This window comes from Scyliorhinus canicula, chromosome 6 (genome assembly GCF_902713615.1).
Source record: "Scyliorhinus canicula chromosome 6, sScyCan1.1, whole genome shotgun sequence".
Taxonomy (NCBI): domain Eukaryota; kingdom Metazoa; phylum Chordata; class Chondrichthyes; order Carcharhiniformes; family Scyliorhinidae; genus Scyliorhinus; species Scyliorhinus canicula.
In genome coordinates this window covers 12247389-12274511 of record NC_052151.1, presented here as the reverse complement: position 1 = coordinate 12274511, position 27123 = coordinate 12247389, and the positions used below count along the sequence as shown (strand labels likewise).

At 49.8% G+C, this 27123-nt stretch overlaps 1 protein-coding gene across 1 annotated transcript; it reads right to left on the bottom strand.

Annotated features, from left to right (window-relative positions):
• Positions 1-9628: 9628 nt before the first annotated feature.
• On the bottom strand, positions 9629-11235 carry LOC119966986 (cold-inducible RNA-binding protein B-like). The gene has a single exon (XM_038798962.1). The coding sequence runs from the start codon at positions 11091-11093 to the stop codon at positions 10611-10613; it is 483 nt and encodes a 160-aa protein (XP_038654890.1). The 5' UTR covers positions 11094-11235; the 3' UTR covers positions 9629-10610.
• Positions 11236-27123: the final 15888 nt, after the last annotated feature.

Genomic DNA, 27123 nt, shown 5'->3' with positions numbered 1-27123 from the left:
ATTGTCCCGGGCCGTGAGTCCCGATTGTCCCTGGTCGTGAGTCCAATTTGTCCCGGGCCGGGAGTCCTGATTGTCCCGGGCGGGGTGTCCCGATTGTCCCGGGCCATGAGTCCCGATTGTCCCGGGCCGGGAGTCCCGATTGTCCCGGGCCGGGAGTCCCGATTGACCCGGGCCATGAGTCGTGCGATTGTCCTAGGCCGGGAGTCCCGATAGCCCCGTGCCGGGAGTCCAGATTGTCCGGGGCCGGGAGTCCAGATTGTCCGGGGCCGGGAGTCCCGATTGTCCCGGGCCGTGAATCCCGATTGTCCCGGGTCGGGAGTCCCGATTGTCCCGGGCCGTGAGTCCCGAGCCATGAATCCCAATTGTCCCGGGCCCTGAGTCTCGATTGTCCCGAGCCGTGAGTCCCGATTGTCCTGGGCCGGGAGTCCAGATTGTCCGGGGCCGGGAGTCCAGATTGTCCTAGGCCGGGAGTCCAGATTGTCCGGGGCCGGGAGTCCCCATTGCCCCGCGCCGTGAGTCCCCATTGCCCCGGGCCGGGAGTCCAAATTGTCCCGGGCCGGGAGTCCAGATTGTCCCGGGCCGGGAGTCCCGATTGTCCCGGGCCGTGAGTCCCCATTGCCCCGGGCCGGGAGTCCAGATTGTCCGGGGCCGGGAGTCCCGATTGTCCCGGGCCGTGAGTCCCCATTGCCCCGGGCCGGGAGTCCAGATTGTCCCGGGCCGTGAGTCCCGATTGTCCCGGGCCGTGAGTCCAGATTGTCCGGGGCCGGGAGTCCCGATTGTCCCGGGCCGTGAGTCCCCATTGCCCCGGGCCGGGAGTCCAGATTGTCCGGGGCCGGGAGTCCCGATTGTCCCGGGCCGTGAGTCCCCATTGCCCCGGGCCGGGAGTCCAGATTGTCCCGGGCCGTGAGTCCCGATTGTCCCGGGCCGTGAGTCCAGATTGTCCGGGGCCGGGAGTCCCGATTGTCCCGGGCCGTGAGTCCCCATTGCCCCGGGCCGGGAGTCCAGATTGTCCGGGGCCGGGAGTCCCGATTGTCCCGGGCCGGGAGTCCAGATTGTCCGGGGCCGGGAGTCCCCATTGCCCCGGGCCGTGAGTCCCCATTGCCCCGGGCCGGGAGTCCCGATTGTCCCGGGCCGGGAGTCCAGATTGTCCGGGGCCGGGAGTCCCCATTGCCCCGGGCCGTGAGTCCCCATTGCCCCGGGCCGGGAGTCCCGATTGTCCCGGGCCGTGAGTCCCGATTGTCCCGGGCCGTGAGTCCCGATTGTCCCGGGCCGTGAGTCCCGATTGTCCCGGGCCGTGAGTCCCGATTGTCCCTGGTCGTGAGTCCAATTTGTCCCGGGCCGGGAGTCCTGATTGTCCCGGGCGGGGTGTCCCGATTGTCCCGGGCCATGAGTCCCGATTGTCCCGGGCCGGGAGTCCCGATTGTCCCGGGCCGGGAGTCCCGATTGACCCGGGCCATGAGTCATGCGATTGTCCTAGGCCGGGAGTCCCGATAGCCCCGTGCCGGGAGTCCCGATTGTCCCGGGCCGGGAGTCCCAATTATCCTGGGCCGGGAGTCCCGATTGTCCTGGGCCGGGAGTCCCGATTGTCCCGGGCCGGGAGTCCCAATTGTCCTGGGCCGGGAGTCCCAATTGTCCTGGGCCGGGAGTCCCGATTGTCCTGGGCCGGGAGTCCCGATTGTCCCGGGCCGGGAGTCCCAATTGTCTCTAGTGAACAACCCATGAAGAAGCTGAAAACAGCCCTCCAGTCTTGACACGCCTGCGTCTGTCTGTGGCCTGTGTGTGTTTATAAGCAAGGCAGAAAAATCTCAGTGCAAATGTCTTCGGTCCCAGCGAGCTGCCATCTTCCGACCCTATCATTGGCTGAGACACCTGGTTACTGGGATCTAGCTATGCTCAGGCTTGATGGGCTGTGTTGTGTTCTCTTATTTCTTGTGTTATGGGGGTGACTGGCTTGTTGAAGTGAGCTTTCTTGGGGGTGGGGGATGAATAATGTCTCTCATACCATCACCTGAAAAAAAATGAAATAAATAATAAATGAAAAAAAGCTGAAAACAGGAACAAAGTACTATAAAGATGATTTCTTGAGGTATGTGATAATTAATTGTGCCACCGCAAATCAAGATTCAAAGTTCATGTGCGTTATTGTCACGAGTAGGCTTCAATGAAGTTACTGTGAAAATCCCCTAGTCGCCACATTCCGGCGCCTATTCGGGTACATGGAGGGAGAATTCAGAATGTCCAATTCACCTAACAGCACGTCTTTCAGGACTTGTGGGAAGAAATCATTGTAAATAATACTAATAATCTTTATTGTCACAAGTAGGCTTACATTAACACTGCAATGAAGTTACTGTGAAAATCCCTCTGGTATAGTACTGAGTGGGTGCTACACTGTCCCAAGCTTACATTAACACTGCAATGAAGTTACTATGAAAAGCCTCTAGTCGGGCAGCACAGTGGTGCAGTGGTTAGCATTGCTGCCTCAGGGCGTTGAGGTCCCAGGTTTGATCCCGGCTCTGGGTCACTGTCCGTGTGGAGTTTGCATATTCTCCCCGTGTTTGCATGGGTTTAGGCCCCCCCCCCCAACCAAAAGATATGCAGGGTAGGTGGATTGGCCTTGCTGGGTACTCTAAATTTATTTAAAAAAAAGAAAAGCTTCTAGTCTCCACATTCCAGCGCCTATTGAGGCACACAGAGGGAGTGTCCAAATGACCTAACAACACGTCCTTCTGGATTTCTGGGAGGAAACCAGAGCACCTGGAAGAAACCCACGCAGACAGGGGGAGAATATGCAGAATCTGCACAGACAGTGATCCAAGCCAGAAATCGAACCTGGGACCCTGGCGCTGTGAAACGACAGTGCTAACCACTGTGCTTGCCTGCCGCCCAATAGTTGCCATGATGTGGAGATGCCGGCGTTGGACTGGGGTGAGCACAGTAAGAAGTCTTACAACACCAGGTTAAAGTCCAACAGGTTTGTTTCAAACACGAGCTTTCGGAGCACGGCTCCTTCTTCAGGTGAATGGAAAGCCTTTCCATTCACCTGAAGAAGGAGCCGTGCTCCGAAAGCTCGTGTTTGAAACAAACCTGTTGGACTTTAACCTGGTGTTGTAAGACTTCTTACTGTGCCCAATAGTTGAGCATCCAGCATTGATACCTCTGGCAATCCACAAGTTACAGCTTGCCGCTCTAAAATTTATGAATTTATCCCTCATTGCTGCTTCCTGTTAGCTAATCAATCCTTTATCCATGCTAATACCCTGTACACCATGTGCTGTAATCTTGCGTAGTGATTTTCGATGCTGTACCTTATCAAATGCCTTTTGGAAATCGAAGTACACTATATTTACCGGTTCCCCATTAACCATCTTACACTTTGACACTCAACATTTAACATTCAACAGGTTAGTTAAATACCATTTTCCTTTCACAAAGGCATGTTGGCTCTGCCTGATTACCTAAGTATCCTGCTATAACTGTAATAATGCATTTTAGCACTCTCTCTATGACAGACAGGCTAACTGGCCTAGTCTCCTACTCTATGCTTCCCTCCTTTCTTAAATTAAGGTGTAACATTAGCTATTTTCCAATCTGTTGGAACCATCCCAGAATCTGTGGAATTTTGGAAGATTATAACGTGCATCTACTATCTGTGCCCACACTTTTAAGACCCTAGGTTACATTTTCCAAGACCTCTACTGTGAAGACAGATACAAAATGACTGCTCACACCTCAATTTCTGTTTACCATTCCCAGACTCTGGAGGACCAACACCAGCTTCAGTTACTTTTCATATTTAAATACTTGTCAAAGCTTAGTTTTCTTAGCTAGCTTTCTCTCTTGCTCTTTCTTTTTATTTTCTATTATTCTAATATTCTATTATCTTTTTCATTAATCTTTGCTGGTTCTTAAAATCAGTCTCAATCTCTGAACTATCATTAGTCTTTGCAGATTTGTACAGTGTTTCTCTCAAGGACAGCACGGTAGCATAGTGGTTAGCACTTTGGCTTCACAGCTCCAGGGTCCCAGGTTCGATTCCTGGCTTGGGTCACTGTCTGTGCGGAGTCTGCATGTTCTCCCAGTGTCTGCGTGGGTTTCCTCCGGGTGCTCCGGTTTCCTCACATGGTCCAAAGATGTTCAGGTTAGGTGGATTGGCCATGTTAAATTGCCCTTAGGTTAGATGGGGTTGCTGGGTCACGGGAATAGGGTGGAGGTGTGGGCTTAAGTAGGGTGCTCTGGACAGCACTGTGGCGCAGTGGGTTTCCCCGTGTTTGTGTGGGTTTCACCCCCACAACCCAAACGATGTGCAGGCTGGTTGGACTGGCCACGTTAAATTGCCCCTTAATGGGAAAAATGAATTGGATACTCTAAATTTATAGAAACAAAGTAGGATGCTTTTTCCAAGACTCGATGGGCCGAATGGCTTCCTTCTGCGCTGTAAATTCTATGATTCTATACTATCCTTAACTTCCTTAACTGCCTCTTTCTTTCTCACTGGGATAAATATTTTCTTAGTGTTATTCAGTATCTGCTTCAAGGTTTGCCACTGCAACTCCCATTGTGCTAACTTTTAACCTTGTCTCCTAGTCCATTATAGCCAACTTTGCCATCATTCTCCCATAGCCACCTTTATTTAGGTTTAAAATTCTACTAATGGATCCACACGTTTCCACCAAGTTCAACATGAAATTCTACCATGTTGTGATCACTGTCACCCAGAGGCTCCTTTACTGTGAGGTTATTGATTCATCTCGTCCCATTGCACACTACCAGCTCGAGGATAGCCTGCTCCCTGGTTTGCCGTTGAAATGTACTGCTCTTAAGAAATTGTTCTGAAAACAGTATCAACTCATTTTCCAGGCTACCTTTGTCAATCGTCTCGATCGACAAGATTAAAGTCACCCATTATTATGGTGCATTTCTTACCACATTTATTCTTCCTACATTCTCTGTCCTACAATATAACTATTGTCAGGGGGAGGGGGCACAATCTGCTCCCACAAATGACCTGCTCCTTTTATTTATCTCCAACCAATCTGATTCCACATCTTGCTCTTTCAAGTGGAACTAATGTAATCCTTAATTAACAGAGCTGTCCCACCACCTTTTCCTCACAAATGTTGGTATTGCAACTGAAATGAAATATAAAAATATGGAATAAAAACAGAAAATGTTGGATAAACTCAGCAGGTCTGGCAACATCTGTGGAGAAACAGAGTTAATGTTTTCAAATAAGGAAGTATTATTACAGCTATACAGGACTTTGGTGAGACATCTGGAGTAATGTGTGCAGTTTATACTCATAGGTGGTGTTCTTATTGAAATATACAAAATCATGAGGGGACTTGAAATACTCCATCCAGTTTTGGAATTCTCTTCCCCCCCCCCCAAAAAAAGAGGTTGGGTCTTTGAATTTTTGACAGATTCTTCTTAGGCAAGGGAGTTGAGGGTTATGGGGGGGGGGGGGGGGGGGGGGGGGGGCAGACAGGAAATTGAAGCTGAGACCACAGACAGATCAGCAATATTTTTATTGAATGGTAGAGCAGCTTGAAGAGCTACTCCTATGTTCCTTCCTTAATTAATGAATTTGCCAACAATTTTACCCTCAATATTTAATCTCAATATTCCTTCATAAGTAAATTAATCTTCAGAATGAGCTGTTGTTTTAGCTCTCCGTGACACAAATATTACCACTGGTGCAGATTTATCCAGCAGTAACATGGCCACATTTTTGATTCGTAGTCTACTAAATTTGATTTGATTTATTGTCACATGTACCGAAGTACAGTGAAAAGTATTTTTCTGCAGCCGAGGGAAAGATTACACTACGTACATAGTAGACAAAATAATAATCAACAGAGTATATTGACAAATGGTACATCGATAAAGTGATTGGTTACAGTGCAGAACAAGGGGCCAAACAAAGCAAATACATGAGCTTTCCTTTGAGCGTTCTTCCAGGGAACAGATCAGTCCGAGGGGGAATTATTGAGGAGCCTTGTAGCTATGGGGAAGAAGCTGTTCCTATGTCTGGATGTGTGTCTTCAGACTTCTGTACCTTCTGCCTAATGGAAGGGTGTGGAAGAAGGCAATGCCTGGGTGGGAGGGGTCTCTGATATTGCTGTCTGCCTTCCTGAGGCTGCGGGAGGTGTAGACAGAATCAATGTGGGGGTGGCAAGCTGGTGTGATGCGTGGGCTGAGTTAATACATTTCAACTGGGATGCAGATAAATAATCAGGATCCTCACCAAATTAGTATCCAGCAACAACAGTAAATGTGTAGGTGAACATTAGGTTAATTCAAGAAGGGATAAACCATGAAACTACAAGCCAGTCTACCCTGTGGTGGGGAACTATTGGAAACAATTCTGAGACAGAATTAATTGGCATTTGGAGAGCCAGGGATTAATCAAGAACAGAATGGTTTTGGAGGTCCTTTCTGACCAACTTAATTAAATTTTTCAAAGAGGTGACCATGTGTGTAGATGAGGGTAATGCTTTTGACGCAGTCTACTTGGATCTTTAAAAAATATATAGGTCACAGAAGCCCTACAGTTCGAGACCATTCAGCCCATCGGGTTTGCACGGATCCTCTGAAAGAGCACCCCATCTAGACCCACTCACCTGCACTATCCCCGTAACCGCATTTAACCTGCCCATCTTTGGACAGTTAAGGGGCAATTTAGCACGGCCAATCCACAGAACGTGCCCATCTATGGACTGTGGGAGGAAACCCACGCAGACACCCATCCATCCACAATTTCTTCATAGACCCTTGGCTGGCATGGCAGCAGTGCATGGGTCAAGAAATCAGCTCCACAGCGCTGAGGTCCCAGGTTCAATCCTGGCTCTGGGTCACTGTCCGTGTGGAGTTTGCACATTCTCCCAGTGTTTGCATGGGTATCGCCCCCACAACCCAAAGATGTGCAGGTAGATGGATTGGCCACACTAAATTGGAAAAATGAATTGGGCACTCTAAATTTATTTTTTTTAGATCAGCGTCATCCTTAAAGCCAAAAGCAAAGGTTAGTGTTGGCAAGCTTTTGAAGAAAGCCCCACATGGTAAACTGATAGTGGAGGCAAGAGCCCATGGGATCCATGGAAATTTGGCAAGTTGGATCCAGAATTGGCTGAGTGGCAGGAAGCTGAGGGTGAGGAGGTGTGTTTTTCTGACTGGGCGCTCTCCATAAAACCACGGCAGCATAGTGGTTAGCACAATTGCTTCACAGCTCCAGGGTCCCAGGTTCATATTCCCAACTTGGGTCACTGTCTGTGCAGTCTGCATGTTCTCCCCGTGTTTCCTCCCACAGTCCAAAGATGTGCAGGTTAGGTGGATTGGCCATGATAAATTACCCTTGGTGTTGGATGGGGTTACTGGGACAGGGTGGGGGTGCGGGCTTGGGTAGGGTGCTCTTTCCAAGAGCCAGTGCAGACTCGATGGGCCGAATGGCCTCTTTCTGCACTATAAATTTTATAAGACATAGGAGCAGAATTAGGCCACTCGGTCCATTGAGTCTGCTCCGCCATTCTGATATTTTCTCATCCCCATTCTCCTGCCTTCTCCCCATAACACCCTGGTCGCCTTATTAATCAAAAACCTATCCATCTCCGTCTCCAGTGGGTCCCCACAGGGATCAGTGTTGAGGGCCTTGCTGTTTGTGGTTTATATAAATGATTTAGACTTGAATGTAGGAGGGTTGATCAGTAAGTTTTCATATCATAGAATTTACAGCGCAGGAGGCCATTCGGCCCATCGAGTCTGCACCGGCTCTTGGAAAGAGCACCCTACCCGAGGTCAACACCCCCACCCCATAACCCCACCCAACACTAAGGGCAATTTTGGACACCAAGGGCAATTGATCATGGCCAATCCACCTAACCTGCACATCTTTGGACTGTGGAAGGAAACCGGAGCACCCGGAGGAAACTTACGCACACACAGGGAGGATGTGCAGACTCCGCACAGTGACCCAAGCCAGAATTGAACCTGGGACCCTGGTGCTGTGAAGCAATTGCGCTATCCGCAATGCTACTGTGCTGCCCTATCAAGTTGATATGAAAATTTGTGAGATGGTAAATAGTGAGGAGGATAGCCTTAGATTACAGGAGGATATAGGCGGGCTGGTCAGAGGCAAATGGAATTCAATCTGGGCAGGACAAAAAGGCAAGGGTCATGGTGAAAGACAGGACCCAGGGAAGTACGAAGGATCAGAGGGACCATGGTATGCATGTACACCGGTCCATTAAGATAGCAGGGCAGTTGGGTAAAGTGGTTTTGGCATTTGGTATACTTATTTTTATTAGTCGAGGCATAGAGTTAAAGATCAGGGAGGTTATGCGAGAACTGTATAACACATTGGTTAGGCCACAGCTGGAGTATGGTGTGCAATTCTGGAACTCATTGTGGAGGGTAGTGATTACACTGTTCACAACTGAGTAAAAGTTACCGCAAGTCACCAATGACTATCACCATTGTAACAAGCAGCCACTACCACAAGGAGGAATATGGGACAAAAAGGCTACAATACAGGATCACTACAGTTCTTGCAAACAATAAAGCGATCACCAGTTTCAAATTGTGTCAGGTAAGAAATAACCAGTTTGTTTCAAACAATAATTTAAATAACATTACCAAAACTAAACATTTTACCTGGAATCTGGCAGTTTCCCTAAGCATCATCTTCAAGTACAATATTTACATAATTTAAAAAACCAAATCATTACTGCAGCGATTGTGGAAAAAGTGCAGCAGTGGTGGTGGGGGAAAATGTCAGAGTGGGTGCAAATGGAGGCCTCCTGCAAGGGGGTGTTTAAAGGCACTGTTTACAGACCCTCTCCCACCCAGGTTTATGGCAAGGCTGGTGGCAACATCTCTTAAAAGATTTGGAACCAGCTTAGGTGGGATTTAGTTTGCCGGGGGGGGGGGGGGGGGGGGGGGGGGGAGTCAATGGTCAATAATCTGTGGAAATCATAGTTCGGCGCCGGCAGGGATAGACCATTTATAAGAGTAGACTAGGGGGTCGAGAGGATTTGGGGTTGGTTTCTGGAGGGCATGAGGAATTGAAGAAGAAATATCAGCTCCCGAGGAGCGAATTGTGGTACATGTAGGTGCGGGACTTTGTTCGAAAAGTTTCCTTCTTTCCCTCAGCTGCCGAGCCAAACACTTATATAGACTGCTATTGAGCAATGAGCTGGAGAGGATCTCAGACATAAATGGGTGGTTGCAGGAGACGGTAAATCTTCATGGGGGGGGGGAGCACGGCGTCTAGGTCCCAGGTTCGATCTGGGTCACTGAAATGAAATGAAATGAAAATCGCTTATTGTCACGAGTAGGCTTCAATGAAGTTACTGTGAAAAGCACCTAGTCGCCACATTCCAGCACCTGTCCGGGGAGGCTCCACTGTGTGTGGAGTTTGCACATTCTCCCAGTGTATGCGTGGGTTTCGCCCCCACAAACATCCAACATTTTACCTCAGTCCTGGCACTCCACGAGCATTATCTTCAAACACCGTATTGACATAATTTGAGAAATCAAATAATGATGGAAGCAAGTTTGGAATAAAAGGACACCTCCAGATTCATTTCCTTGGATTCAAGTGGAATGATTTATAACAAAGACAAGTCACGAGTGTTCCTGAAGCTGCATTTTATTCAGATACATCCACTGACAAAAGATTGGTTTCCCAGCGGCAACGCTTGTCCAAAGGGCTGTGCCAGCTGATGAAAGTACAACAAATAGCAATTGACTTTTTAAATTACAGTTTTCAATAAACCAGTTTTAAAACAAAAGACCACGATCAGTTTGCTCAGAGTCTTTTAACAAGCTACATGAAAAAGGTGTTGTGCAAACGGATCTCGTATTACTTTTCAGTGGCAAGGAAAATGGCTCACGCCACTCGAGCACATGGTGGCAACATTCAGAGACAAAGTTCCCCACCCCCCAAAAAATAACAGGTCACTTTAGAAACGATGTTCAAATGCATTAAAAGCCACCGAGCATAATGTTTGCTTTAAAAAATGTCATCCTCATAACGAGGTAATTGAAACAAGAACCGGACATAACAGATTGAACGAAAATCGGTCGATTGAAAGAAAAATAACTCGAGTGCTGGTATTCTGAGACCAGTCTTGTTAAGAATGGCAGTCCGGGTTTCCAAAGATCAGATTTTGTATAAGAAGCAACCAGACAGTGGGAGTGAAGCTTTTCCGCTCTTTCATTCTTTGCACCGCATGGAATTGTGGAAAAATCTCACCAGAAAGCAAAACGATTTCGACAAATTCCAAAAGGAGCTGACAAAAGGAGACTCAGTGGCGATTTAAGCCGCCAGGATAACGTCCGAATGACCAACGGTCTTATTTTTAAAAGAATATAGAAAACGACATGGTATTTGAGGTTCAGAGTCCAAAGCCCCGACATAAAGCAGTACTCCAGACTAAACAACAGGTAACAAGATTAATCATGACAATGGTGAAAATGGTTTTCTAGCATTTTAACATAACAGGCAAATCAAATTTCATCAGATACTGCTTTCTGCGGTTCCAAGAGCCATTTTATATGAACAAGGTGGGAGGTTGATCCTGAATCTGGCAGAAATGCTTCTCTATATTTGATCACTCATAGTCCCTGTACGAGCGGTTTCCATAACTGCCACCACTACCAGAGTAGTATCCACCTTGGCCCTTGTACCCACCCGAATAGCTATCCCGGTCTCCAGACTCGTACCGGCTTCCGCCGCTATAGCCGCTGCTCCGGTCCCTATCCCAGTAGCCGCCGCCGCCTCTCCTGCTGCCGCTGTAGCCGCCGCCGCCCCGGCTTCCTCCGTACCCGCGGCCGCCGCCCGACTTTTTCTCGGCGTGGCCCACCCGGATCTGCCGCCCGTCCAGGGATTTTCCGTTCATCGCCTGCAGCGCGTCCCTGGCGTCGTCGGGGTTCTCGAAAGTGATGAAGCCGAAACCGCGGGACGTCATGGTGTCTTTGTCTTTAATCACTCTCACCTCAGCGATCTGCCCGTACTTGGAGAAAACATCCTCCAGGCCCTGCTCGTCGGTGTCGAAGTTGAGGCCGCCGACGAACAACTTTGCTTCTTCAGTCATGGTGGCGGGTTTGCTACGCACTTGAGTGAGTGAAGCTGCAGGAGTTGAGAATGGCGCCGCTCACTCCACACCAACAGACAAAGAGGAAGCCGAGAGCGGAAATTGCCTCATTTGAATGACTCCACGGCAAGATGGCCGCTTCTCTCTTTTGTCTCTCTCGCCCCCTTTCGTTTTCAATCGGACACAATGAAAGCAGCTCCAATGAGGCTAAAAAAACAAAATGCTTCAGAAGGAAAATCATTCATTTCACACCCAATTCAGCTGGATAAAAGTTGTTTTATTATATACAGCATCATATTTGAACAGAATAAACAAATCCAATCCAATTATGGGAACTGGATTGTGCTCCTGCGTCTGTTCGGGTCACTCCCCCTCCCCCTTCCCCTTCCTGAAGTAAAAGTCGCCATAGTCCCACATGACCACAGGCTACTTTCTACTTTGAGGGGAGAGTTGGCTGCTGCTGATTTAACTTCAGGTGAGGGGCAAGGGTGAGAAGCCATCATGAATAACCCAAACTACTTCAACATCATAAACAGCAGCAATTGGGGCAGCACATGGCACACTGGTTATCTCTGCTGCCTCACAGGTTCGAATCCCAGCTCTGGGTCACTGTCCGTGTGGAGTTTGCAGATTGTCCCCGTGTCTGCGTGGGTTTCACCCCCACAACCCAAAGACGTGACACCACTGTTTAAAAAAGGAGGTAGGCAGAGAGCGGGTAATTATAGGGCAGTGAGCTTAACTTCGGTAGTACAGAAGATGCTGGAATCTATCATCAAGGAAGAAATAGCAAGGCATCTTGATAGAAATGATCCCATTGGGCAGACGCAGCATGGGTTCATAAAGGGCAGGTCGTGCTTAACTAATTTAGTGGAATTCTTTGAGGACATTACCAATGCAGTAGATAACGGGGTGCCAATAGATGTGGTATATCTGGATTGGTATATCTGGATTTCCAGAAAGCCTTTGACAAGGTGCCACACAAAAGGTTGCTGTATAAGATAAAGATGCATGGCATTTAGGGTAAAGTAGTAGCATGGATAGAAGATTGGTTAATTAATAGAAAGCAAAGAGTGGGGATTAATGGGTGTTTCTCTGGTTGGCAATCAGTAGCTAGTGGTGTCCCTCAGGGATCAGTGTTGTGCCCACAATTGTTCACAATTTACATAGATGATTTGGAGTTGGGGACCAATGTGACCAAGTTTGCAGACGACACTAAGATGAGTGGTAAAGCAAAAAGTGCAGAGGACACTGGAAGTCTGCAGAGGGATTTGGATAGGTTAAGTGAATGGGCTAGTGTCTGGCAAATGGAATACAATGTTGACAAATGTGAGGTTATCCATTTTGGTAGGAATAACAGCTAACGGGATTATTATTTAAATTATAAAATATTAAAGCATGCTGCTGTGCAGAGAGACCTGGGTGTGCTAGTGCATGAGTCGCAAAAAGTTGGTTTAAAGGTGCAACAGGTGATTAAGGCGGCAAATGGAATTTTGTCCTTCATTGCTAGAGGGTTGGAGTTTAAGACTGGAGTTTATGCTGCAATTGTATAAGGTGTTAGTGAGGCCACACCTGGAGTATTGTGTTCAGTTTTGGTCTCCTTACTTGAGAAAGGACGTACTGGCACTGGAGGGTGTGCAGAGGATATTCACTAGGTTAATCCCAGATCTGAAGGGGTTGGATTACGAGGAGAGGTTGAGTAGACTGGGACTGTACTCGTTGGAATTTAGAAGGATGAGGGGGGATCTTATAGAAACATATAAAATTATGAAGGGAATAGATAGGATAGATGCGGGCAGGTTGTTTCCACTGGCGGGTGAGAGCAGAACTAGGGGGCATAGCCTCAAAATAAGGGGAAGTAGATTTAGGACTGAGTTTAGAGGAACTTCTTCACCCAAAGGGTTGCCCAATGAAGCAGTAGAGGCTCCTTCATTAAATGTTTTTAAGATAAAGATAGATAGATCTATAGTACACACTCAGTGTGACTGCCCCGTTTTTGATTCCAAACCTCAATCTATGTGGCCTCAATTGATGATCCTAACATGTCCTCACAGCTGTAATTGCTACAGTCCTCTCTTTCACTTCTGAAAGTCCTATAGGAATGTTGTGCTACCCTTCCTGTCCTTTAAGTCTTGTTTCTCTTAATAGCTATGATATCATACAGCCAACTTTCTATCTGGGCCCCCAGTTCATCTGCTTTATTTATACTTCGTACATTGAAACACTTACCCTTGAGCACTGCCAAACTATCTTTGTTTAATTTTCTGTTTTGTTTCTCCTGCCCACAAGACTCAGTCACTGATTTTCTGCCTTCAGTTACCATTTCTAATTTTGTCCCAGCTGAGGGTTCCCAAACCCCTGCCAAAGTACGACGACCTGTGGCTGTTCAACCTCCCCTGCATTAGCAAACATCCCAGCAAGAGTATTGGTCCTGGGTCCTGGCTTGTACAGGTCCCACCTCCTCCAGAATCGGTCCCAATGTCCGAGGAATCTGAATCAATCTCTTCTGCGCCATCTCTTCAGCCAAACCTTCATCGCCACTAACCTCATTTCTATGCTCATCAGGACATTGAATTCCTACATTGCAGAAGGAGGCCATTCAACCTATCGAGTTTGCATCAACCCTCTGAAAGAGCACCCTCCCTCAGCCCACTTCCCCGTCACATCCTCGTAACCTCAACTAAACTGCACACCTTTGCACACTAAGGGGCAATTTAGCATGGCCAATCCTCCTCACTCCGAAGGAAACCACGCACACATGGGGAGAAAGTGCAACTCCACATGGAGTCAACCAAGGTTGGAATCAAACTTGGGTCCCTGGCCCTGGTAGGCAGCAGAATTTTTTTTAAAAATTCATTTTTTTCCAATTAAGGGGCAATTTAGCGTGGCCAATCCACCTACCCTGCACAACTTTGGGTTGTGGGGGTTAAACCCACGCATACATGGGGAGCATGTGCAGACAGCAGTGTTTTAAAAAAAAATTTAGTGTACCCAATTAATTTTTTCCAATTAAGGGGCAATTTAGCGTGGCCAATCCACCTACCCTGCACATCTTTAGGTTGTGGGGGCGAAACCCACGCAAACACGGGGAGAATGTGAAAACTCCACACAGTCATGGACCCAGAGGTGGCATTGAACCTGGGACCTCGGCGTCGTGAGGCTGCAGAGCGAACCCACTGCGTGGCAGCAGTGTTAACCACTGTGCCACCATGCCACTGGTGATATTACTACCTCTGAGATCCTGCTTTCTAATGTCTTGCTGAGCTCCCTAAAATCTGCTTTCATGACCACATCACTCTTCTACCTATGTTGTTGGTACCAATATGAACGACGACCTGTGGCTGTTCTGCCTCCCCTTAATGTCCTGCAGCCACTCTGTGACATCCTTGACCCTGGCACTAGGGAGGCAGCATACCATCTTGGAGTCATGTCTATGGCCACAAACGCCCGTCTGTTCCCCTATCTATTCCCAACCACTATTCCTCTGTTTTCTGACCATACAGCTGCGCCAGTGTGGTGCCCAGACTAGGCCCTTGGTCCCCTAAGGAACCATTGCCCTTAATGGCATCCAAAATGGAAAACAGTTTTTGAGCAAGATAGACTCACTACCTGCTTGGTCCTCTTAAACATTCTGGTGGTCAACCATACCATCTCTGCCATATGCTCCTATCCTGTAGTATGATCACCTCCCTAAACATGCTGTCCATGTAGTCCTCAGCATCGCAGATGCACCACAGTGATTCTAGCTGCCGCTTGAATCATGGTAGCGTGGTGGTTAACACAATTGCTTCACAGCTCCAGGGTCCCAGGTTCGATTCCCGGCTTGGGTCACTGTCTGTGTGAAGTCTGCACGTTCTCCCCGTGTGTGCCTGGGTTTCCTCCAGGTGCTCCGGTTTCCTCCCACAGTCGAAAGATATGCAGGTTAGGTGGATTGGCGATGCTAAAATTGTGCTTAGTGTCCAAAATTGTCCTTAGTGTTGGGAGGGGTTACTGGGATAGGGTGGAGGTGTGGGCTTGGGTAGGGTGCAAGAGGCGGTGCAGACTCGATGGGCCGAATGGTCTCCTTCTGCACTGTAAATTCTATGGTCTTGAGTTCCAAAACCTGGAGCTGAAGACTTTGTAGCTGGTGACACCTCCTGCACCTGCTCGTCTAAGCTACATGAAGTGTCCACAACTCTCCACATGCCCTAGGTTGGACATTCCGCACAGCCAAGCTACCATTTCATACCGTAAGCTTACTTTTGGACTATTTACTATAAATTGGAAAGTAGAAAGGAGACTAAGTCACCAAGCTGCTACCCCTGTGTCGATAAGTTAGTTACAGAGGAAATGTGCAAGATACTAAATGAATACTTTGCCTCAGTATTCACCAAAGAGGACTTGGTGGATGAGGAGTATAGGGTAGAGTGTAGATAGTCTGAGTCATGTTGATATTAATAAAGAGGTGTTGGGTATCTTAAAAAGTATTAAATTAGATAAGTCCCCAGGGCCTGATGGGATCTACTCCAGAATACTGAGGGAGGCAAGTGAGGAAATTGCTGGGGCCTTGACAGTAATCTTTGTATCCTCATTGGCTACAAGTGAAGTTCCAGAGGCCTGGAGAGTAGTCAATGTTGTAGAACATAGAACACTACAGCGCAGTACGGGCCCTTCGGCCCTCGATGTTGCGCCGACCCGTGAAACCATCTGAAGCCTATCTGACCTACACTATTCCATTTTCATCCATATGTCTATCCAGTGACCACTTAAATGCCCTTAAATTTGGCGAGTCTACTACTGTTGCAGGCAGGGCGTTCCACACCCCTACTATTCTCTGAGTAAAGAAACTGCCTCTGACATCTGTCCTATATCTACCACCCCTCAATTTAAAGCTATGTCCCCTCGTGTTGGTCATCACCATCCGAGGAAAAAGACTCTCACTGTCCACCCTATCTAACCCTCTGACTATCTTATATGTCTCTATTAAGTCACCTCTCAGCCTTCTCCTCTCTAACGAAAACAACCTCAAGTCCCTGAGCCTTTCCTCGTAAGTCCGTCCGTCCATACCAGGCAACATCCTAGTAAATCTCCTCTGAACCCTTTCCAAAGCTTCCACATCCTTCCTATAATGTGGTGACCAGAACTGCACGCAGTACTCCAGGTGCGGCCGCACCAGAGTTATGTACAGCTGCAGCATGACCTTGTGGTTCTGAAACTCAATCCCCCTGCTTATAAAGGCTAGCACACCATATGCCTTCTTAACAGCCCTATTAACCTGGGTGGCAACTTTCAGGGATTTATGTACCTGGATGCCGAGATCTCTCTGTTCATCTACACTACCAAGAATCTTGCCATTAGCCCAGTACTCTGCATTCCTGTTACTCCTTCCAAAGTGAACCACCTCACACTTTTCCGCATTAAACTCCATCTGCCACCTCTCAGCCCAGCTCTGCAGCTTATCTATGTCCCTCTGTAACCTATAACATCCTTCAGCACTATCCACAACTCCACCGACCTTCGTGTCATCTGCAAATTTACTAACCCATCCTTCTACACCCTCTTCCAGGTCATTTATAAAAAGGTTTATAAAAATGACAAACAGCAGTGGCCCCAAAACAGATCCTTGCGGTACACCACTAGTAACTGAACTCCAGGATGAACATTTGCCATCAACCACCACCCTCTGTCTTCTTTCAGCTAGCCAATTACTGATCCAAACCGCTAAATCACCTTCAATCCCATACTTCCGTATTTTCTGCAATAGCCTACCGTGGGGAACCTTATCAAACGCCTTACTGAAATCCATATACACCACATCAACCGCTTTAGCCTCATCCACCTGTTTAGTCACCTTCTCAAAAAACTCAATAAGGTTTGTGAGGCATGACCTACCCTTCACAAAACTGTGTTGAGTATCGCTAATCAACTTGTTCTTTTCAAGATGATTATAAACCCTATCTCTTATAACCTTTTCCAACATTTTACCCACAACCAGTAAGGCTCACAGGTCTATAATTACCAGGGTTGTCTCTACTCCCCTTCTTGAACAAGGGGACAACATTTGCAATCCTCCAGTCTTCTGGCACTATTCCTGTCGACAAAGACGACATAAAGATCAAGGCAAAAGGCTCTGCAATCTCCTCCCTGGCTTCCCAGAGAATCCTAGGATAAATCCCATCTGGCCCAGGGGACTTATCTATTTTTACACTTTCCAAAATTGCTAACACCTCCTCCTTGTGAACCTCAATTCCATCTAGCCTGGTCGACTGAACCTGAGTATTCTCCGCGACAACATTGTCTTTCTCCAGTGTAAACACTGACGAAAAATATCCATTTAACGCTTCCCCTATCTCCTCTGATTCCACACACAACTTTCCACTACTATCCTTGATTGGCCCTAATCTTACTCTCGTCATTCTTTTGTTCCTGATATACCTATAGAAAGCCTTAGGGTTTTCCTTGATCCTATCCGCCAACGACTTTTCGTGTCCTCTCCTCGCTCTTCTTAACTCTCCCTTTAGGTCCTTCCTGGCTAATTTGTAACTCTCAAGTGCCCTAACTGAGCCTTCATGTCTCATCCTAACATAAGCCTTCTTCTTCCTCTTGACAAGTACTTCAACTTCCTTAGTAAACCACGGTTCCCTTGCTCGACAACTTCCTCCCTGCCTGACAGGTACATACTTATCAAGGACACGCAGTAGCTGTTCCTTGAAAAAGCTCCACATTTCGATTGTACCCATCCCCTGCAGTTTCCTTCCCCATCCTATACATCCTAAATCTTGCCGAATAGCATCATAATTGCCTTTCCCCCAGCTATAATTCTTGCCTTGCGGTATATACCTATCCCTGCCCATCGCTAAAGTAAACATAACTGAATTGTGATCACTATCACCAAAGTGCTCACCTACATCTAAATCTAACACCTGGCCGGGTTCATTACCCAGTACCAAATCCAATGTGGCCTCGCCCCTTGTTGGCCTGTCTACATACTGTGTCAGAAAACCCTCCTGCACACACTGTACAAAAACTGACCCATCTATAGTACTCGAACTATAGTATTTCCAGTCAATATTTGGAAAGTTTAAGGAGGGCAGCAGGGATAATCCAGGAAATTATAGGCAGTTGGGCCTTATGTCAATGGTAGGGAAATTATTAGAAAAGATTCTTATAGGATAGGATTTACTCACATTTGGAAACAAATTGACTTATTAGTGATGGACAGCATGGTTTTGTAAAGGGGAGGTCATGCATCAGTAATTTGATCGAGTTTTTCGAGGAAGTCACAAAGATGATAGATGAGGGAAAGACAGTAGATGTTGTCTACATGGACTTCAGTAAAGCCTTTGACAAAGTACCTCATGGTAGACTGGTACAAAAGGTGAAGTCACATGGGATCAGAGGAGAGCAGGCAAGTTGGATACAGAACTGTCTTGGGCACAGAAGACAGGATAGCAGTAGAAGGGTACTTTTCTGAATGGAAGGTTGTGACTAGCGGCGTTCCACAGGGATTTGTTCGGGGGCTTTGTTGTTCGTAATGCATATAAATGATTTGGAAGAAAATGGAGCTGGTCTGATTAGTAAGTTCACAGATGACATAAAAATTGGTGGAGTTGCGGATAGTGAAGAGGATTGTCAGACGATACAGCAGGATATGAACTGGTTGGAGTCTTGGGCGGAGAAACGGCAGATGGAGTTTAAACCGGACAAGTGTGGGGTAATGCACTTTGAAAGGTCCAATGCATGTAGGAATGACACAGTAAATGGTAGAACTCTTGCGAGTATTGACAGGCAGAGAGATCTGGACGTGCATGTCCACTGATCACTGAAAGTGGCAACGCATGTGGATAAGGCAGTCAAGAAGGCATACGGCATGCTGGCCTTCATCGGTCGGGGTATTGAATATAAAAATTGGCAAGTCATGTTGCAGCTATACAGGACCTTAGTTCGGCCTCATTTGGAATATTGTGTACAATTCTGGTCCCCATATTACCAGGTGGATATGGACGCTTTGGAGAGGGTACAGAAGCAGTTCAGACTACAAGATCATAAGACATAGGAGCAGAATTAGGCCACTCGGCCTATCGAGTCTGCTCCGCCATTCAATCATGGCTGATATTTTCTCATCCCCATTCTCCTGCCTTCTCCTCATAACCCCTGATCCCCTTATTAATCAAGAACCTATCTATCTCTGTCTTAAAGACACTCGGTGATTTCGCCTCCACAGCCTTCTGCAGCAAAGAGTTCCACAGATTCACCACCCTCTGGCTGAAGAATTGCTCCTCATCTCTGTTTTAAAGGATCGTCCCTGTATTTGGATTTGTTTCTTGTCACGTGTATCGAGGTACAGTGAAAAGTATTTTTCTGCAAGCAGCTCAACAGATCATCAAGTACATGGGAAGAAAAGGGAATAAAAGAAAATACATAATAGAGTAATAATGTTAGTTTCAGAATTAATTTTTAAAAGATTAGAACAAGTATAAGTTAAGTAAAAAGTGGATCTGTTGGGGAGAGTTCGCAGAGAGTCGCCTCGCTCCGACGCCATCTTAGGGCTTGTAGGTTAGTCTGAGATTGTCTGAGGTAGTCTGAGATGGTGTCCTCTCCTTCTAGCTTTTCCTACAAGTGGAAACATCCTCTCCACGTCCACTCTATCCAGGCCTTGCAGTATCTTGTACGTTTCAATAAGATCCCCTCTCATCCTTCTAAACTCCAACGAGTACAGACCCAGAGCCCTCAACCATTCCTCATATGACAAGCTGTTCATTCTAGGGATCATTCTTGTGAACCTCCTCTGGACCCATTTCAAGGCCAGCACATCCTTCCTTAGATACAGGGCCCAAAACCTCTCACAATACTCCAAATGGAGTCTGACCAGAGGTACTTTTAAAAAAAAAGAAAATATTTTATTGAGGCATTTATACTTTTAACATTTTAAACAGAGATCCAGCACACACAAACACCCCACAATAACATACCCACCCCCCCCTCCCCCAAACATAGGCCCTAACTACCCATACATTAGATTCCCCACCCTTATTTGTCACTGCCATGCCCCCCCCTCCCCCCAACCTGACGGTCAATTTTGCTTGAAGAGGTCTGCCACCTCCGAGCGGACTCCTGTATTGAACCCTTAAGGCGAACTTAATTTTCTCTCGCCTAAGAAACCCTGCCATGGCACTGACCAAGACACCCGAGTTTAAGTTCCGACTCTCTCCATCCCAACAAAATCAGTCTCCGGGCTGCCAGGGAGGCAAAGGCCAAAACGTCGGCCTCAACAACCCCCCCCCCCCCCCCGCCCCCACCCGACACTCAAATATTGCCACCTCTGGACTTGGAGTCACCCTCCCTTCCAGGACCTCGGACATAACATTTGAAAATCTCTGCCAAAATCCCCTCAGCCTTGGACAACGCCCAGACCTGTTCCTCACCTCCTCAAAAAATCTACTCATCCGGGCCACAGTCGTATGAGCCATGTGGACCACCTTGAACTGGATCAGGCTAAGCCTGGCACATGACGAGGATGCATCGACTCTCCTCAGGGCCTCCTTCCATAACGCGACTCCCCTGCCAACTCTTCCTCCCACTTCCTCTTCACCTCCCATATTGGAACCCTTTCCCACTCCATCAGTTCGTTATATATTTCTGAGACCCTCCCCGACCCCTGTTTTTCATAGATTATCATAGAATTTACTGTGCAGGAGGCCATTGCCCACTCTCCTAGCCTGTCGAAGTCCTTCTGCAGCCCGCCTCGTTTACTAGGATGTTGCCTGGTTTGGAGGGCATTACCTATGAGGAGAGGTTAGATAAACTCTGTCTGTCTTCACTGGAACGACGGAGGTTGAGGGGCGACGTGATAGAGCTCTACAAGATTATGAGTGGCATGGACAGAGTGGATAGTCAGATGCTCGTTCCTAGGGTAGGAGATTTAAGTACTAGGGTACATAGGTTTAAAGTGTGCGAGGAAAAGATTAGAACAGATGTGCAAGGCAAGTCTTTTTTGTTCTACATTGAGGATGGTAAATATATGGAACGCGCTGCCTGGAGAGATGGAGAGAGCAGGTACGATAGCGGCATTTAGACAAATATATGGATAGGGTGGGAATGGAAGGATATGGACTCCACAAGTGCATATGGTTTTAGTTTAAGCAGGTATCATGGTCGGCGCAGGCTTGGAGGGCCGAAGGGCCTGTTCCTGTGCTATATTGTTCTTTGTTCATATGGGCTGTGTATGTCTTTCTACAATGCAGTTATTTCCATACCTAAAAGTAGTGAACTAGTCGAGCTATTTGCACACAGATCCTCAAAGCAGATACTCACTAACTGATCAATTGCTTAATTGTGGTGATGTTACTGTCTTTTCATCCTTCTTTTGAACTCAGCAATTGCCAGCATCTGATTGGTGTTCCTCTCTAATTCCCTGGTAGACAGAGAAACAGGGGAAATTGAATGGAGTCTTAACTGGAAATAGGTTGTGTGGAAGTGCAGTTGAGTGTGTTGGAGTCAGCAGGCCCATAATAGAGTATTCAATGTTAACCTAACCTCAGAAATTAAGACGAAACAGTTGAGAAACAGAAGGGAAAAGTCGACAATGGATCATGTGAAGGCAAGTGAAGGGTGGAAATGGGAAGCAAAGTCGATTAAATGCTTCCAGTTCAGGGTAAGAACAAGAAACATTGCTAATGCAGTCATCACTGTCCTAATCCTACAGTTGACTTCCGGTGGCGGCAATGCGGAACTAAGCCGCACATTTGGCAGCTCCCGCTGAAAACGGACTTTGGGGCTCTTTTCAGGGCCCCCAACGGAACTTTATCGGCAAATCCCGACGTGGGAAGAGGACAGGAGTCGACCCCTACGGTCCTATGGTCCGGACCAGGAGTGGGGTAAGGAGAAAAACAGTAGAAGCACCCCATAAAAAGCGGGGGAAGGAAGACAAAATGGCGGCCAGCGGAGGCCCAGAGGACTGGAGGCAGTGGGCGCAGGAGCAGCAGGCGACGCTGCTGCGCTGCTTCCAGGAGCTCAAGGTGGAGCTGCTGGAGTCATTGAAGGTTACCACCAGAGAGCTGATGGAGGCTCAGACAGTCCAGGGGGCTGCGATCCGGGAGCTGCAGAAGCAGGCCTCCGAAAGGGAGGATGAGGCCGTGGCCGTGGCGGGGAAGGTGGAGATGCACGAGGCACTCCATAAAAGATGGCAGGAGCGGTTCGAGGAGCTGGACAACCGGTCGAGGCGGAAGAATTTGCGGATCCGGGGCCTCACGGAGGGGCTGGAGGGGTCGGACCTGGCGGCCTATATGGTGGTTATGTTCAACTCGCTGATGGGGGCTGGGTCCTTCCAGGGGCCCCTGGAGTTGGAGGGGGCCCACAGAATTCTGGCCAGGAGGCCCAAGCCGAACGAGCCGCCTCGGGCGGTGTTGGTGCGGTTTCATCGGTTCGTGGATCGTGAGTGTGTGCTCCGGTGGGCCAAGAAGGAGCGGACCAGCAAGTGGGAGAACACGGAGGTGCGGATCTTCCAAGACTGGAGTGCGGAGGTGCCTAAGTGGAGGGCCGGGTACAACCGGACGAAGGTGGTGCTCCACAGACGGAGCGTGAAGTTTGGCATGTTGCAGCCGGCGCATCTGTGGGTCACCTATAAGGATTGGCACCATTATTTTGAGTCCCCGGAGGAGGCGTGGGCCTTTGTGCAGGCTGAGAAATTGGACTCAAACTGAAGGTCTAAGATGGGGGATGTTGTATAATACTGTATTTGCATTTGCTTGGTTTAATGTAAGATGTGGGTTAGCCTTAGGGTGGGTGGGGTGATGTCGATTTGTCTTTTCTGTATGGGTTTTTCTGTATGGGTCTGGTGGACGGATTCGGGCAGGAGAGTAAACGGGGAGTTCGGGGAGCTGGTGGGGGGGCTTTTCTCGGGTTTCCCGCGCTGGGAGATGGTGGGGGCGGAGTCGGGGCTGAGAAGCGCGGGCCGTTGCTGGCTGTTTTCTTTTCCCGCGCAAGAGCGGGAGGGGCAATGGAGGAGGGGTAGTCCCACGTGGGGAGGAGTCGGAGGTAGGGCGGGATTCGCCGGGGTCAGCAGAAGTTAGCTGGCTCACGGGATGCTATGGAGGGAGGGGCGCAGCTAGGAGAGGTCCTAGCCTGGGGGGGGTAATCAGGTTGCTGCTGAAATGGTCAGGAAGGAGCTGGAGGATGCACGGGGGGGGGGGGGGGGGGGGGGGGGGGGGGGGGGGTTGCCGCTGTGGGGAACTGGCAGAGCGGGGGATGCTGGCCAGTGGTGGGCAAGGGATGGGATATGGCTAATCGGCAGGGGAGGGGGGCAGGGAGCCCTCTGATCCGGCTGATAACCTGGAATGTGAGGGGGCTGAATGGGCCGGTCAAACGGGCCCGGGTGTTTGCGCACCTGAAGGGGCTGAAGGCGGATGTGGCTATGCTCCAAGAGACACACCTGAAAGTGGCGGACCAGGTTCGGCTGAGGAAGGGATGGGTGGGCCAAGTATTTCACTCAGGGCTGGATGAGAAGAGTCGGGGGGGGGTGCCGATCCTGGTGGGGAAGAAGGTGACGTTTGAGGCGTCAAATGTGGTGGCGGACAGCGGCGGGAGGTATGTGATGGTGAGTGGTAAGCTGCAGGGGGAGCGGGTGGTGCTGGTGAATGTTTACGCCCCAAACTGGGACGATGCAGGGTTTATGCGGCGCATGTTGGGCCGCATTCCGGACCTGGAGGTGGGGGGCCTGATCATTGGGGGGGGGGACTTCAACACGGTACTGGATCCCCCATTGGATCGATCCAAGTCCCAGATGGGTAGGAGGCTGGCGGCGGCTAAGGTGTTGAGGGGATTTATGGACCAGATGGGGGGGTGGATCCCTGGAGGTTTGCGAGGCCAAGGGCCAGGGAGTACTCGTTTTTCTCCCACGTACATAAGGCCTATTTGAGGATTGATTTCTTTGTCCTGAGCAGGGGGCTGGTTTCGAGGGTGTAGGATGTGGAATACTCCGCCATTGCCATTTCAGATCATGCCCCGCACTGGATGGACCTCGGGCTGGGGGAAGGGAGGGACCAACGTCCGCTCTGGCGCTTGGAGGTGGGGCTGCTGGCAGATGAGGAGGTGGCCAAGAGGGTTCGGGGTGTATTGAGAGGTACCTTGAGACCAACGACAACGGGGAGGTCCGAGTGGGGACGGTCTGGGAGGCATTGAAGGCGGTGACTAGAGGGGAATTGATTTCCATCCGAACCCATAGGGAGAGGGGGGAGCAGAGGGAGAGGGAGAGACTGATAGGGGAGATGGTGAGGGTGGATAGGAGATATGCGGAGGCTCTGGAGGAGGGATTGCTGGGGGAAAGGCGTAGCCTTCAGGCCAGGTTCGACCTATTGACTACCAGAAAGGCAGAAGCTCAGTGGAGGAAAGCACAGGGGGTGGTGTATGAGTATGGGGAGAAGGCGAGCAGGATGCTGGCACACCAGCTCCGAAAGCGGGACGCAGCCAGGGAGATTGGGGGAGTGACGGATAGAGCTGGGAAGGTGGTGCGGAGGGGGGTAGATGTTAATGAGGTCTTCAGGGACTTCTATGGGGAACTGTACCGGTCGGAGCCCCGGGTGGAGGGGGGTGGAATGGGGCGCTTCTTGGACAAGCAGCGATTCCCGAGGGTGGAGGAGGGGCAGGTGGAAGGACTGGGGGCGCCGATCGAGCTGGAGGAGGTGGTTAAAGGGATAGGGAGCATGCAGTCGGGGAAGGTGCTGGGGCCGGATGGGTTTCCGGCGGAATTTTATAAAAGGTGTGTGGACCTATTGGTCCCCCTGTTGGTCCGGACCTTTAACGAGGCAAGGGAGGGGGGGGCTTTGCCCCCAACTATGTCACGGGTGCTGATTTCCTTGATCCTGAAGCAGGACAAGGACCCTCTGCAGTGCGGGTCATACAGGCCGATGTCGCTGCTAAATGTCGACGCCAAGCTGCTGGCAAAGATCCTAGCCACAAGAATAGAGGATTGCGTGCCCAGGGTCATTCATGAGGACCAGACGGGGTTTGTGAAGGGAAGGCAGTTGAATACGAGCGTGCGAAGGCTCCTCAACGTTATGATGCCAGTTGTGGAAGGGGAGGCGGAGATAGTGGTGGCATTAGATACGGAGAAGGCCTTTGATAGGGTTGAGTGGGAGTATCTGTGGGAGGTGTTGGAGAGGTATGGGTTTGGGGAGGGGTTTATCCGTAGGGTGAGGCTGCTCTACGAGGCCCCGATGGCGAATGTAGCCACAAATAGGAGGAGGTCGGAGTACTTTCGGCTGTGCTGGGGGACGAGACAGGGGTGTCCCCTGTCCCCCTTGCTCTTCGCGTTGGCGATTGAGCCCCTGGCCATGGCGTTGAGAGAGTCAGGGAACTGGAGGGGCCTGGTGCGGGGTGGGGAGGAGCATCGAGTGTCGCTTTATGCGGACGACCTGTTGCTGTATGTGGTGGACCCGGTGGGGGGAATGCCGGAGGTGATGGGGATTCTTAGTGAATTCGGGGGTTTCTCTGGGTATATGTTGAACCTGGGCAAGAGCAAGTTGTTCGTGGTGCATCCGGGGGATCAAGAGGAGGGGATTGGTAGGCTCCCATTGAAGCAGGCAGGGAAGAGCTTCAGGTACCTAGGGGTCCAGGTGGCTGGGAGTTGGGGGTCCCTGCACAAGCTCAACCTCATAAGGTTGGTGGAGCAGATGGAGGAGGAGTTCAAGAGGTGGGATATGTTACCGCTGTCACTGGCGGGGAGGGTGCAGTACGTCAAGATGACGGTGCTCCTGAGGTTTTTGTTCCTGTTCCAGTGCCTCCCCATCCTTATCCTGAAAGCCTTTTTTAGGCGGGTCAACAGGAGTATTACGGGATTTGTGTGGGCGCATGGGACTCCGAGGGTGAGAAGAGTGTTCCTGGAACGGGGCAGGGATGGGGGGCTGGCATTGCCCAACCTCTGTGGGTATTATTGGGCTGCCAACGCAGCGATGGTGCATAAGTGGGTAATGGACGAGGAAGGGGCAGCATGGAAGAGGATGGAGGTGGCGTCATGTATGGGCACGAGCCTGGAGGCGCTGGTAACGGCACCGTTGCCGCTCCCCTCAATGAGGTATACCATGAGCCCGGTGGTGGCGGCTACCCTCAAAATTTGGGGGCAATGGTGACGGCATAGGGGAGAAGTAGAGGGCTCGATGGAGGCCCCGATACGGGGGAACCATCGGTTTGTCCCAGGGAGCATTGATGGCGGATTTCTGGGCTGGCACAGGGTAGGGCTAGGAGGTTGAGGGACCTGTTTGTGGTGGGGAGGTTCGCGCGCTTGGGGGAGTTAGAGGGGAAGTTTGGGCTCCCCCGGGGAACATGTTTAGGTACATGCAGGTGAGGGCGTTTGCCAGGCGGCAGGTGGAGGGGTTCCCCTTGCTGCCCCCACGTGGGGTGCGGGACAGGGTGCTCTCGGGGGTGTGGGTTGGAGGAGGGAGGATTTCGGACATATAGCGGGTAATGCAGGAGGTAGACGAGGCCTCGGTGGAGGAACTGAAGGGTAAATGGGAAGAGGAGCTGGGTGAGGAGATTGAGGGGACGACGTGGGCGGATGCCCTAGAGAGAGTGAATTCCTCCTCTTGCTGTGCGAGGCTTAGCCTCATACAGTTCAAGGTGCTGCATAGGGCCCACATGACTGGGACGAGGATGAGTGGGTTTTACGGGGGCAAAGATAGGTGTGCTAGGTGCTCGGGGAGCCCAGCGAACCACGGCCATATGTTTTGGGCGTGCCCAGCACTGGGGGAGTTTTGGAAGGGGGTAGCAAGGACGGTGTCGAGGGTGGTGGGATCCAGTGTCAAGCCAGGTTGGGGACTCGCAATTTTTGGGGTTGCAGTGGAGCCGGGAGTGCAGGAGGCAAGAGAGGCCGGTGTTCTGGCCTTTGCGTCCCTAGTAGCCCGGCGGAGGATCTTGCTCCAATGGAAGGATGTGAGGCCCCCAAGCGTGGAGGCCTGGATCAATGATATGGTGGGGTTCATCAAATTGGAGAAGGTGAGATTTGCCCTGAGGGGATCAGTACAAGGGTTCTTTAGGCGGTGGCAGCCTTTCCTGGGCTTCC